At 47.2% G+C, this 13811-nt stretch overlaps 1 protein-coding gene across 1 annotated transcript in view; it reads right to left on the bottom strand.

Moving 5' to 3' along the window:
- Positions 1-13811, bottom strand: part of ACAD11 (acyl-CoA dehydrogenase family member 11) — a 71690-nt gene that overhangs the window by 57674 nt on the left and 205 nt on the right. Inside the window, exons 2-5 of the mRNA XM_038761483.1 lie at positions 12761-13427; positions 12481-12575; positions 11879-12108; positions 2611-2710 (exon numbers count right to left, since the gene is read on the bottom strand). Coding sequence (XP_038617411.1) covers positions 2611-2710; positions 11879-12108; positions 12481-12575; positions 12761-13427 — 1092 coding nt within the window. The remainder of the gene's footprint in view (positions 1-2610; positions 2711-11878; positions 12109-12480; positions 12576-12760; positions 13428-13811) is intronic.

Raw genomic sequence — 13811 nt, forward strand, 5'->3', positions numbered from 1 at the left:
TCAGTTACCTCATTTGTAAAACGGGGATTGACTGTGAGCCCCCCGTGGGACAACCTGATCACCTTGTAACCTCCCCAGTGCTTGGAACAGTGCTTTGCACATAGTAAGCATTTAATAAATGCCATCGTTATTATTATCATTCCTGCAAATCCCATCTCCTAATTGGGAATTTTATGACAAAATATTGTTTTAATAAATATTTTTGCAAATCAATATGCAAGACTCTAGGTATACCAGTTCTAAGGGATCTAAGATGCTTATAAATCTTGAAAGTCCCGAGTTAACTCTAACAGTATTTTACGATTCCCAGAATTCAAAAGCCATTAATAAAGTAATGATTACTAACAACAATAATACTTAATAATAATTAAAATAATTAATAAAATGGTTTATAAGTCAAGGCGCGAGTTATCCTTTAAACACATGTGGGGGTTACTTTCTATAAACTAAACTTTTATCATTCCCAGTAATTATAAATTAGAGAATAGTTTGCTCAAAGCTTGCTGGTTTGAAGCTTTACTGTGAACAAAAGGGCAAAGTCACACCCTCGGAAACAAACGGACATAATACCCACCTGAGGCACAATACACAGTTTCAGAGTAATCCCTGCAATTTGTTTGGACTCATGGATGTACAATTGAGAAATAAAACACCTCTGAGTCTCACTGATTATGCCAGAAGCCTCTTTCCCTGATAACTTCTTAGCAGGCTTTTACCCAAGCTGTTTGAACAGAAAAGGCAGAGCGAAGAAGATTCTAGGCCCCACGCAGATTCCCACCGTCCGCAGAGGGCTCCCTCTCTCAGGAGAAGCAGCGTGGCTCAGTGGAAAGAGCCCGGGCTTTGGAGTCAGAGGTCATGGGTTCAAATCCCGGCTCCGCCAACTGTCAGCTGTGTGACTGTGGGCAAGTCACTTCACTTCTCTGGGCCTCAGTTACCTCATCTGTAAAATGGGGATTAAAACTGTGAGCCCCCCGTGGGACAACCTGATCACCCTGTAACCTCCCCAGCGCTTGGAACAGTGCTTTGCACATAGTAAGTGCTTAACAAATACCATCATTATTATTATTATCAAGGATCCCTCCTTCCGGCAGGCATGCCGGCAGGGAACCACCCCTTAACGGGCTTAAATTCGGCACGCTCATGCTTACCAGACCAGTCCTAGCTGGACTACTGAAACAGCCTCTACCTCTGTCTCTGCCTCCAAGAGTTTATCTTCCAAACAGCCGCATAACATTCCTTGCTTCCAATGGTTTCCCCGTTGGTTTCCAGATGCAAACTGGAAGTCTTCATCATCACCGGGTTTGAGGCACTCTCTTACCTATCTGCTCCCCCTTCTGTTACACCCTGGTTTGTATTCTTCATTCCCCACAAGCAAATTTTGCACACAGTAAGCGCTTAACAAATGCCATTATTATTATTATTAAATATAGTACCCAACCCTCCGCTGGCCAAGCCATCGCTCACACCTGTCTACGTTTTTCGTTTTGTTCTCTGTCTCCCGCTTCTAGACTGCGAGCCCGTTGTTGGGTAGGGACCGTCTCTATAGGTTGCCGACCTGTACTTCCCAAGCGCTTAGTACAGTGCTCTGCACACGGTAAACGCTCAATTAATACAACTGAATGAATGAATTGAATGAATACCTTTCCCCCTGATTGGAATAACCCCTCTCAGCCTCACCAAATCTCTTCCCTTCACAGGCTTCCACAAAAACTACCCTCTTTTTGCTTTGTACGGCATTTGTTAAGCACTTACTAGTTGCCAGACACTGTAGCATTTTTGGAGTAGGTCCCAGCTAACAGGGTTGGATTCGATCCACATGGGGCTCAGAGTCTTAATCCCCATTTTACAGATGAGGTGTCTGAGGCACAGAGAAGTTAAGTGACTTGCCCACGGTCACACAAACGGATGAGTGTCAGAGCCAAGATGAGAACCTTGGTCCTCCTGACTCCCTCCACTATGCCACACTGCTTCTCTTTCAAAGGTATTTCTTGATTTATCCCTCTGTCTTCACATTCACGCCATCCCATCGGCCACCTCCACACTCATTTGTCCATGCTGCTAATTCATTCATTAGTTGCAATATCTTTTGGTCCTATTTATACTTATTCTCCTAATTGTGATTATAAGTTACCAAGGAGCAGAGATTACATCTTTAACTTCTCTTGAATTTTCTCAAGGACCTGGCATGTGCTCTGCACCAATTAAACCTACAAAAATGGTCTGTCCTGATACCAATATCACACACGGAGCATAAAGCTCTCAGTCGATAGGTAGAGCACACCACAAACACCGAACATAAGAAGTCTGCATATTAAGAGGGCACAACTCAGGCTCTGAACTCTGAGCCTGGTGGATTTCTCGAGTCCAATCGCAAGGCGGAAATGTTGTGGCCACCAGCAGTTACCTGGGCAACGTAAGTTGCATGCCCGGCTTATGCAAGCTTTTAAAGGCAAAATGACGATTTTTTTAAAAAATATCCTTGGTGAACTGGAGAAATTAAATGCATTTGCTCTTTTGAGTTACATATTAAGCAATCAAACCCAAATTGTAGCGCAGATGCTAAAAAGCATAATTTTTCACTACAGAAAGTATTAGTCTGTCTAGTCATACCTTGTGTGCTTTAGGAAGGAGAGAGCCATGTGGCTTTTTTCTTAGTACATAGGCTTTCGGTCCCTTCTTCAGGTAGAAAGTTGGATTTGACTGTCCTGATCTAAACAGGAAAGAAATGAGAGTTTTAAAAAGCCCACTTGCAGGGAAAATTGACACCATCAATTATTAAAAATGGATACGTTTACAATATTACTGCTGAGATGCATAACAGTTTTCTTATCAGCAAACACCAAACAGGAGTCTCATATCACTTCTCTCATTCCCAAGTTTTTCAAACTACTGAAATACTATGCACTAATATCACATCTCAACTTTTAGACCTATCTTTTAACAAAAAACCCAACACTGTTGCACTTTGGTACTATTGGCTGCTAAATATGAAAAAAGCCCCAATTCATATTAATTTTTCCAAATATTCATTTACTTCACATCCCTCAGGAGGTCGGCCTAGACTTAAAAGCAACAGAGAAGTCTAATGTCCACGATATGATACAACTTGGGTAGGAACCGTCTCTATATGTTGCCGACTTGTACTTCCCAAGCACTTAGTACAGTGCTCTGCACACAGTAAGCGCTCAATAAATACGATTGAATGAACAAATTGTCAAACTGTCAAACTCTGGACTATAATTTTCGTCCCGGCCAGCAACAGGGGGAGAAGAACCCATGTTTTACCTTGTGCTGGACTTCCAAAACCCTTAAGGAAGAAAGATCTTAGAAAGGGGATGGTGGAAATGAAACACAGTTGCGATGCCAATAAATAGTAAAGGCTAGTAACAGGCCATAAGTATAATATTAGGTTTTCAGTTAAGTCGGTCTAACAGTCAAATCCCATTTATTCAGGGGCTATTCTCTTCTCCTTCTCTTTCCTTCTACTGTTAATCTTGTGGTTGTTTCATTACACCTTTGCACAGTCAAATCCCATTTATTCAGGGGCTATTCTCTTCTCCTTCTCTTTCCTTCTACTGTTAATCTTGTGGTTGTTTCATTACACCTTTGCACAGTAAAATCCCATTTATTCTGGGGCTAAACTCTTCTCCTTCTCTTTCCTTCTACTGTTAATCTTGTGGTTGTTTCATTACACCTTTGCACAGTCAAATCCCATTTATTCAGGGGCTGTTCTCTTCTCCTTCTCTTTCCTTCTACTGTTAATCTTGTGGTTATTTCATTACACCTTTGCACTCCCCCCCCCACCAAATTATGCAAAGAGGGGAGGTGAAATTCAAAAATGACTTAATTCTAGTGCTTCTCAGCAGCTCCGATTAAAGGTCAAGCAGACAGAAACAAATAGCAAAAATTAGGCTCGTGGATTTTAATTTCTCAGTCTTATACCTTAGCACTGAAAATGCTGTTTTGGATTAAAATGAAATATTAAAATATTTAATGTTTTAAAAATTTCCAAAGGCTAGTGAGATGTCTTGTCTTGTGCCACTGAGTCGTCTCTGACTCGCAGTGACTCCATGGGCACATCTCTCCCCGAACGCCCCACCTCCACCTGCAATCGTTCTGGTAGGTGTATCCATAGAGTTCGAGAGAAAATATAAAATCACATCAATTATGAATAGCTTCAGAACACCGTATCTCCTGGTTCCAGGAAGGGCAAAAACTTGTGATAGCCTCATAATAACAATGATATTTGTCAAGTGCTTCCTTTGTGCCAAGCACTGTACTAAGCACTGGGGGAGATGCGAGATCGTCAGGTCCCGCATGGGACTCACATTCTGAGTGGGAGGGAGAACAGGTATTGAAGCCCCATTTTACAGATGAGGGAACTGAGGCCCAGAGGAGTCACGTGACTTGCCCAGTGTCACACAGAAGGCCAGTGGCAGAGGTGGAATTAGATCCCAGGTCCTCCGATTCCTAGATCCGCGTTTATTCCAAGAGGTCGAGCTGCTTCTCACCTCATCAACAAGAGTGCTGCTATTTTCAGTTTGAAAACGGGGTGGGTGTTTAGTAGGTTTTGAGCACTGACCTTCTAAAAAGGCATCAATGTCTTCAATTCATAAATTGGTAAATGCACACAAAAATACATCAGAAAGATTTTTCCCCCATAACCAAAAAATAACCACTTTTCCCATATATTTTTGTGTAACTATTTCATTTGTATGTATTTTTATTTATATTTATTAAGAATAATTATAATAATAATGATGTTTGTTAAGCGCTTACTATGCCAACTTGTACTTCCCAAGTGCTTAATACAGTGCTCTGCACACATTAAGAGCTCAATAAATACGACTGAATGAATGAATGAATTACTCTATTTTACTTGTGCATATTTACTCTATTTTATTTGGTTTATATGTTTTGTTTCGTTTTCTGTCTCCCCCTTCTAGACTGTGAGCCCGCTGTTGGGTAGGGACCGTCTCTAGATGTTGCCAACTTGGACTTCCCAAGCGCTTAGTACAGTGCTTTGCACACAGGAAGCGCTCAATAAATACGATTGAATGAATGAATGTAAAGCACCGTTCTAAGTGCTGGGGAGGTTACAAGGTGATCAGGTTGTCCCACGGGGGGCTCACAGTCTTCATCCCCATTTTACAGATGAGGGAACTGAGGCCCAGAGAAGTGAAGTGACTTGCCCAAAGTCACACAGCTGACAACTGATGAAGCTGGGATTTGAACTCATGATCTCTGACTCCAAAGCCCGTGCTCTTTCCACTGAGCCACGCTGCTTCTCTTGCATTATCTTCAATTCATAAATTGGTAAATGCACACAAAAATATATCAGAAAGATTTTTCCCCCATGGCTAAAAAATTACCATGATTCCCATATATTTTTTATGTAACTATTTCATTTATATTTATTGTCATTTATATTTATTAATACTACTACTACTACTACTACTAATAATGGTATTTGTTAAGCGCTTACTATATGTAAAGCACTGTTCTAAGTGCCGGGGGTGGGGGGGATACAAGGCGATCAGGCTGTCCCATGTGGGGCTCACAGTCTTAATCCCCACTTTCCAGATGAGGTCACTGAGGCACAGAGAAGTGAAGTGACTGGCCCAAAGTCACCCAGCTGACAAGCGGTGGAGCCGGGATTAGAACCCAAGATCTCTGACTCCGAAGCCCGGGCTCTTTCCACTGAGCCATATTTCATTTTCATTTTTTTTTTTTGTTTGTGGAAGGGGAAAGGATACGGCATACCCATGATAAAGGCTTACCTTCTTTTTTTGTACGGCACCAACTACCTTTAGAAGTGTACTAATTTTAGTAATTTAATGGAAAGAAAAAGAGCCAACGGCTTCTAGCTCTCAGCTCAGTGACAGTTTGATATATCTGTTTTACCTGTAAAACAGATATATCTATTTTAGACTGTGAGCCCACTGTTGGGTAGGGACTGTCTCTATATGTTGCCAATTTGTACTTCCCAAGTGCTTAGTACAGTGCTCTGCACATAGTAAGCGCTCAATAAATACGATTGATGATGATGATGATCTGCATACGTTTACTCCAAAAGCTTTCAGGCCGAGGCAAGAGAGTTTGTAGTATTAATCATGCTACTTTATATTCAAACCAATAGGTCTTCTTCAGGTGATAGTTTGACCCTCAGTTCTTAGTCCTTATAAATGCAATATTTACTATGAACCTCACTCAATATTAACTCAGCAAATACAATTATAATCCAGAACAGATTAGTCTTTTCCACCAAGGAATTATCCTGGAGACTGTCCACACTGGGTTGACATACAACCCAGTCATTAAGGGGCTCTATGTGTTAGAAGTAATTTTCTCAGCAATAGACGGGTCTTGGGAAAAAGCCTGTTTACTCCACTAATAGTTTCCAGACCAAGTAGCTACCTTGATTCACGCTGCTTTAAATTCAATCCGCTATGTTTTCTACAAGTGCCATTTGGACTTGTTTTGCTATTTGCCCCTCAAGAACAGCCGCGGAAAATTCTTTTTAAAAATGACCAATATACAGAAGGAAAGGGGGCAACTTGACAATTGAGAAGAGAGACGTTCACAGGTGAAGAGTGAAGCACATCAAACACGGAAAGGATCAAAGAGAACTAGGAAAATAGGAAGTAAAGTTATCTTTCAGCAAACTGGAGAGCACCCTGCAGTTGAAAGCATTATAATTTTAGGAAAAAGAGATTGGGACACCCTTCATGGTGATACTGAGATTGAACTGTCATCAATCAACCAAAATGCCAAAAATACTAGGTGTGACCATTCACTCCTTCAGTTGTACTTATTGATTGGGACACAAATACCCGCCTTCATGGTGATACTGAGATTGAACTGTCATCAATCAACCAAAATGCCAAAAATACTAGGTGTGGCCATTCACTCCTTCAGTTGTACTTATTGATTGGGACACAAATACCCACCTTCACGGTGATACTGAGATTGAACTGTCATCAATCAACCAAAATGCCAAAAATACTAGGTGTGGCCATTCACTCCTTCAGTTGTACTTATTGATTGGGACACAAATACCCGCCTTCATGGTGATACTGAGATTGAACTGTCATCAATCAACCAAAATGCCAAAAATTCTAGGTGTGACCATTCACTCCTTCAGTTGTACTTATTGATTGGGATACAAATACCCGCCTTCATGGTGATACTGAGATTGAACTGTCATCAATCAACCAAAATGCCAAAAATACTAGGTGTGGCCATTCACTCCTTCAGTTGTACTTATTGATTGGGACACAAATACCCGCCTTCATGGTGATACGGAGATTGAACTGTCATCAATCAACCAAAATGCCAAAAATACTAGGTGTGGCCATTCACTCCTTCAGTTGTACTTATTGATTGGGACACAAATACCCGCCTTCATGGTGATACTGAGATTGAACTGTCATCAATCAACCAAAATGCCAAAAATACTAGGTGTGGCCATTCACTCATTCAGTTGTACTTATTGAGCGCTTACTGTGTGCAGAGACTTTTGGACTGTGAGCCCACTGTTGGGTAGGGACTGTCTCTATGTGTTGCCAACTTGTACTTCCCAAGCGCTTAGTACAGTGCTCTGCACACGGTAAGCGCTCCACAAATACGATTGATGATGATGATGATGATGCAGAGCACTGTGCTAAGCACTTGGAAAGTACAATTCGGCTAACAGAGCCAATCCCTACTCGACCCCTCTCCATCCCTGCCATCTTACCTCCTTCCCTTCCCCACAGCACCTGTATATATGTATATATGTTAGTACATATTTATTACTCTATTTATTTATTTATTTATTTTACTTGTACATACCTATCCTATTTATTTTATTTTGTTAGTATGTTTGGTTTTGTTCTCTGTCTCCCCCTTTTAGACTGTGAGCCCCCTGTTGGGTAGGGACTGTCTCTATATGTTGCCAATTTGTACTTTCCAAGCGCTTAGTACAGTGCTCTGCACATAGTAAGCGCTCAATAAATACGATTGATGATGATGACAACGGGCTCACAGTCTAGAAGGGGGTGACGGACAACAAAACCAGTAGACAGACAGGCAGACTATCTATCTCCACCCTGCAGGTTGACTAAAATCACATTTCTGGGCTTAAATTCTGAAGAGGGAGGTTTCCATCAAATATTTAAACTCTGCCCTCCGTGGAAAACAAACCTGATTATTGAGTAACAGCCATGGAGCAAGACCGAATCCACCCACTGCTTACTGTAGAAATGTGCCAGGAATCTTCGGGAAGGAAACTCTGGGGTGGGTTTAATCCACCTGAAAATTTCTACCAAGAAATATAAACGTCCACCTACACAAACATGCCTGTGCAAGCCCATTTTTTCCCCTCTCGGCTCCGATTCTCCAGATAAGCAGAGTTTGAGGCTTGACTATAGAAAATAGGGAAAGTATTTCTTCAGTGCTTATATGCTGAGCAGTGGGCTACAAACAAGATAATCGGACGAGACACGGTACCTGTCCCACCCAAGACCCTCGGATTAGGAGAAAATGAGGAGAACAAGCCAGCGTGGCTCAGTGGAAAAGAGCCCGAGTCAGAGGTCATGGGTTCAAATCCCGCCTCCTCCAATTCATTCATTCACTCAATCGTATTTATTGAGCGCTTACTGTGTGCGGAGCACTGTACTAAGTGCTTGGGAAGTCCAAGTTGGCAACATATAGAGACGGTCCCTACCCAACAGTGGGGTCACGGCTGTGTGACTTTGGGCAAGTCCCTTCACTTCTCTGGGCCTCAGTTCCCTCATCTGTAAAATGGGGATTAAGACTGTGAGCCCCCCCGTGGGACAACCTGATCACCTTGTAACCACCCCAGCGCTTAGAACAGTGCTTGGCACATGGTAAGCGCTTAATAAATGCCATAAAAAAAGCCCATCTTATCCTCTTTCTGATGAGCACAGTGAAGCACAAAAAAGTTACTTGACTTGACCAGGGCAACTGAAAGTCAAGTGAAAGAATTGTTTGTAAATTTACTAGATTGTAAATTCCTTAAGGGCAGGTTTCTTTTATATCTACCAACCTTATTGTTCTCTCCCAAGTAGTAGTGGCCATATTCGTGAAGCATTTCTTGTGTGCAGAGCACAAAGAAGCAGTGTGGCTCTAGTGGAAACAATACAGGCCTGGAGTCGGAGGACCTGGGTTCTAATCCCAGTTCTACCACTTACCTGCAGATTGTCCTTGGGTAAGTCACATCCCTTCTCTGTGCCGCAGATCCCTCATTTACAAAATGGGGATTTAATACCTGTTGCCCCACCCGGGGCCCGGTTACCTTGTACCTAGTGCAGCGATTGACACATAGTAAGCGCTTAACAAATCCCACAATTATAATTACAGAGCTCTGGGAAAAATACAGGTGGGAATTAGTCACGGATCCTGGCCCTCCAGGGGCTGGCTCACCATCTCCCAAGCACATAGTAGAGTTCTCCACCCACAGTAACCGCTCAATAAATCTCCAACCACAATAAGCGCTCAATAAATACAAATGCCTCAGGGTTCAACTTCCTTACCCTTCCTAAGCCCCAAGATGTCTTGAGCCTTCTCGGCCACACTAACTCTCGGGTGTCATGATCAATCGACATAATCTTTGAGTATGGATATATATATGTATATATGCACACACATATATGCACACACATATCTTGATATGCATATATACTCTTTGAGTATGGATACATGTATATATGCACACACATATCTTGATATGTATATATACATATACATTTGTATATATGCACACGCATATCTTGATATTCATTCATTCCTTCCAATCGTATTTATTGAGCGCTTACTGTGTGCAGAGCACTGTACTAAGCGCTTGGGAAGGACAAGTTGGCAACATATAGAGACGGTCCCTACCCAACAGTGGGCTCACAGTCTAGAAGATATGTATATATACATACACACATGTATATATGCATACACTCATCTTGATGTGCATATATATATACATACATATATATTTATCTTGATGTGCATATATACACACCTATCTATATGCATGTGTAAGTATGTATATATGTATGCATACATACATAAGCATACATATATAGATACATCATCATCAATCGTATTTATTTAGCGCTTCCTGTGTGCAGAGCACTGTACTAAGCGCTTGGGAAGTACAGGTTGGCAACATATAGAAACAGTCCCTATCCAACAGTGGGCTCACAGTCTAAATGGGGGAGACAGAGAACAAAACCAAACATACTAACAAAATAAAATAAATAGAATAGATATGCACAAGTAAAATAAATAAATAAATAAATAGAGTAACAAATATGTACAAACATATATACATATATACAGGTGCTGTGGGGAAGGGAAGGAGGTAAGATGGGGGAATGGAGAGGGGGACGAGGGGGAGAGGAAGGAAGGGGCTCAGTCTGGGAAGGCCTCCTGGAGGAGGTGAGCTCTCAGTAGGGCCTTGAAGGAAGGAAGAGAGCTAGCTTGGCGGATGGGCAGAGGGAGGGCATTCCGTATATACATACTTTCTATCTATCTATATGTATGTATATATATATGCATGCATACATACATATATACATATTATCTATCTCTATACATGTATACATATGTATGCGTGTATACATACATATATACATACTATCTATCTCTATATATGTATGTATGTGTATGTACGCATGCATATATGCTTATATGCATGCGTACATATATATATACATACATATACAGAGATAGATAAATGATAGATAGATAGATATCAAGCAAAAACTCCTCACTCGGCTTCAAAGCTCTCCAACACCTTGTCCCCTCCTACGTCACCTCCCTTCTCTCCTTCTCCTTGGAGTCAGAGGTCATGGGTTCAAATTCCGACTCCGCCACTTGTCAACTGTGTGGCTTTAGGCAAGTCACTTCACTTCTCCGGGCCTCAGTTCCCTCATCTGTAAAATGGGGATGAAGCCTGTGAGGCCCCACCGTGGGGGACAACCTGACCACCTTGTAACCTCCCCGGCGCTAAGAACAGTGCTTGGCACATAGTAAGTGCTTACCAAATACTATTTATTATTATCTGGGCCTCAGTTCCCTCATCTGTCAAATGGGGATGAAGACTGGGAGCCCCACGGGGGGGGGGGGGGGGGGGGGGGGGGGGGGGGGGCAACCTGACCACCTTGTAACCTCCCCGGCGCTTAGAACAGTGCTTGGCACATAGTAAGCGCTTAACAAATACTATTATTATCCTCTGGGCCTCAGTTCCCTCATCTGTCAAATGGGGATGAAGACTGGGAGCCCCACGGCGGGGGGGGACAACCTGACCACCTTGTAACCTCCCCGGCGCTTAGAACAGTGCTTGGCACATAGTAAGCGCTTAATAAATACTATTATTATTATTATCTGGGCCTCTAGTAAGCGCTTAACAAATACTATTATTATTCTCCGGGCCTCAGTTCCCTCATCTGTCAAATGGGGATGAAGACTGGGAGCCCCACGGGGGACAACGTGATCACCTTGTATCATCTCCCCCAGCGCTTAGCACAGTGCTGGGCACGTAGTGGGGGCTCAGGCGGTGGCACGATGACGATGATAATAATAATAATGGCATTTATTAAGCGCTTACTATGTGCAAAGCACTGTTCTAAGCGCTGGGGAGGTTACAAGGTGATCAGGTGGTCCCACGGGGGGCTCACAGTCTCCATCCCCATTTTCCAGATGAGGGAACTGAGGCCCAGAGAAGTGAAGTGACTTGCCCACAGTCACCCAGCTGACAGTCGGCGGAGCCGGGATTTGAACCCGTGACCTCTGACTCCAAAGCCCGGGCTCTTTCCACTGAGCCACGCTGCTTCTTCCTGATGACGACGACGACGGCGGCGGCGGCGTTGGGGATTATTACCTGAACTGGTCGTGGGTGAGGGGTGCGGGGGCGGCGGGCCGGGCCGGGAACCCCGGCAGGTGCCGGGACAGGTACCGCTCCAGGGACGGAGCCCGCAACGACGGGAAACGCCCAGCCCCATTCCCAGACCCATCCCGATCATTCCCGTTCCCATTCCCATCCCGCGCGCCCGACATGGCGCCGGACCCACCTACCGACTGACTGACCGACCGACCGACGGGCCGGGGGCACTGGGGGACAGGGGGGCGGGGCCGGAGGAGGGGCCGCAGCCAATGGGAGGCCGGGAGGGCGGGGAAGGGGGCGGGGCCGGAGGGTCGCAGCCAATGGGGAGCTGGAGGGCGGGGAAGGGGGCGGGGCCGGAGGAGAGGCCGCAGCCAATGGGAGGCCGGCAGGGCGGGGTACGGGGCGGGGCCGGAGGGGTCGCAGCCAATGGGGAGCGGGAGGGCAGGGAAGGGGGCGGGGCCGGAGGGGTCGCAGCCAATGGGGAGTGGGAGGGCGGGGAAGGGGGCGGGGCCGGAGGAGGGGCCGCAGCCAATGGGAGGCCGGCGGGGCGGGGAAGGGGGCGGGGCCAGAGCCGATGGAAGGCCGGCAGGGCGGGGTACGGGGGGGCGGCCGCAGCCAATGGGAGGCCGGCAGGGCGGGGCCAGATCCAATGGGAGGCCGGCAGGGCGGGGGTAGAGGGCGGGGCCGGAGGGGCCTCAGCCAATGGGCGGCCGGCGGGGCGGGGAAGGGGCGGGGCCGGAGGGGTCGCAGCCAATGGGGAGCGGGAGGGCGGGGAAGGGGGCGGGGCCGGAGCCGATGGGGGCGCCGGCAGGGGCGGGGGAAGGGGGCGGCGGGGCCGCAGCCAATGGGAGGCCGGCAGGGCGGGGAAGGGGGCGGGGCCAGGGCTGATGGGAGGCCGGCAGGGCGGGGAACGGGGCGGGGGGCCGCAGCCAATGGGAGGCCGGCAGGGCGGGAAGAGGGCGGGGCGGGAGGGAGCCAATGGGGAACGGGAGGGCGGGGAACGCGGCGGTGGCCGCAGCCAATGAGAGTCCGCCAGGGCGGGGCCAGAGCCAATGGGAGGCCGGCAGAGCGGGGGTAGAGGGCGGGGCCGGAGGGGCCGCAGCCAGTGGGAGGCTGGAAGGGCGGGGAAGGGGACGGGGCCGGAGCCGATGGGCGGTCGGCAGGGCGGGGAGGGGGCGGGGCCTGATGAGCCGCAGCCAATGGGGAGCGGGAGGGCGGGGAAGGGGGCGGGGGCCGGAGCCGATGAGGGGGCCGCAGCCAATGGGAGGCCGGCAGGGCGGGGCCAGATCCAATGGGAGGCCGGCAAGAGGGCGGGGCCGGCGGGGCCGCGGCCAATGGGGAACGGGAGGGCAGGGACCGGGGCGGGGCCAGAGCCGGTGGGAGGCTGGCATGGTGGGGAACGGGGCGGTGGCCGCAGCCAATGGGAGGCAGGCAGGGCGGGGCCAGAGCCAATGGGAGGCCGGCAGGGCGGGGTAGAGGGCGGGGCCAGAGGGGCCGCGGCCAATGGGAGGCCGGAAGGGCGGGGACGGGGCGGGGCCTGCGGCGCCTCAGCCAATGGGGAGCGGGAGGGCGGGGAACGGGGCGGGGCCAGAGCCGATGGGAGGTCGGCGGGGCGTGGAAGGCCGGCCGGGGCCAGAGCCAATGGGAGGCCGGCAGGGCGGGGGAGGTGGGGACCGTCTCTATCTGTTGCCAACTTGTAGTTCCAACTTGTAGTGCACTGCACACAGTAAGCGCTCAAAAAATACGACTGAATGAATGAACGAATGAATATTGTTGGAGCGGCTCCGACGGGGGGGGAAGGAGGGAGAGGGAGGGAGAGGGAGGGAGAGGGAGGGAGAGGGAGAGAGAGGGAGAGAGAGGGAGAGAGAGAGAGAGAGAGAGAGAGAGAGAGAGAGAGAGAGAGAGAGAGAGAGAGAGAGAGAGAGAGAGA

The sequence above is a fragment of the Tachyglossus aculeatus genome, chromosome 2, assembly GCF_015852505.1.
Source record: "Tachyglossus aculeatus isolate mTacAcu1 chromosome 2, mTacAcu1.pri, whole genome shotgun sequence".
Classification (NCBI taxonomy): domain Eukaryota; kingdom Metazoa; phylum Chordata; class Mammalia; order Monotremata; family Tachyglossidae; genus Tachyglossus; species Tachyglossus aculeatus.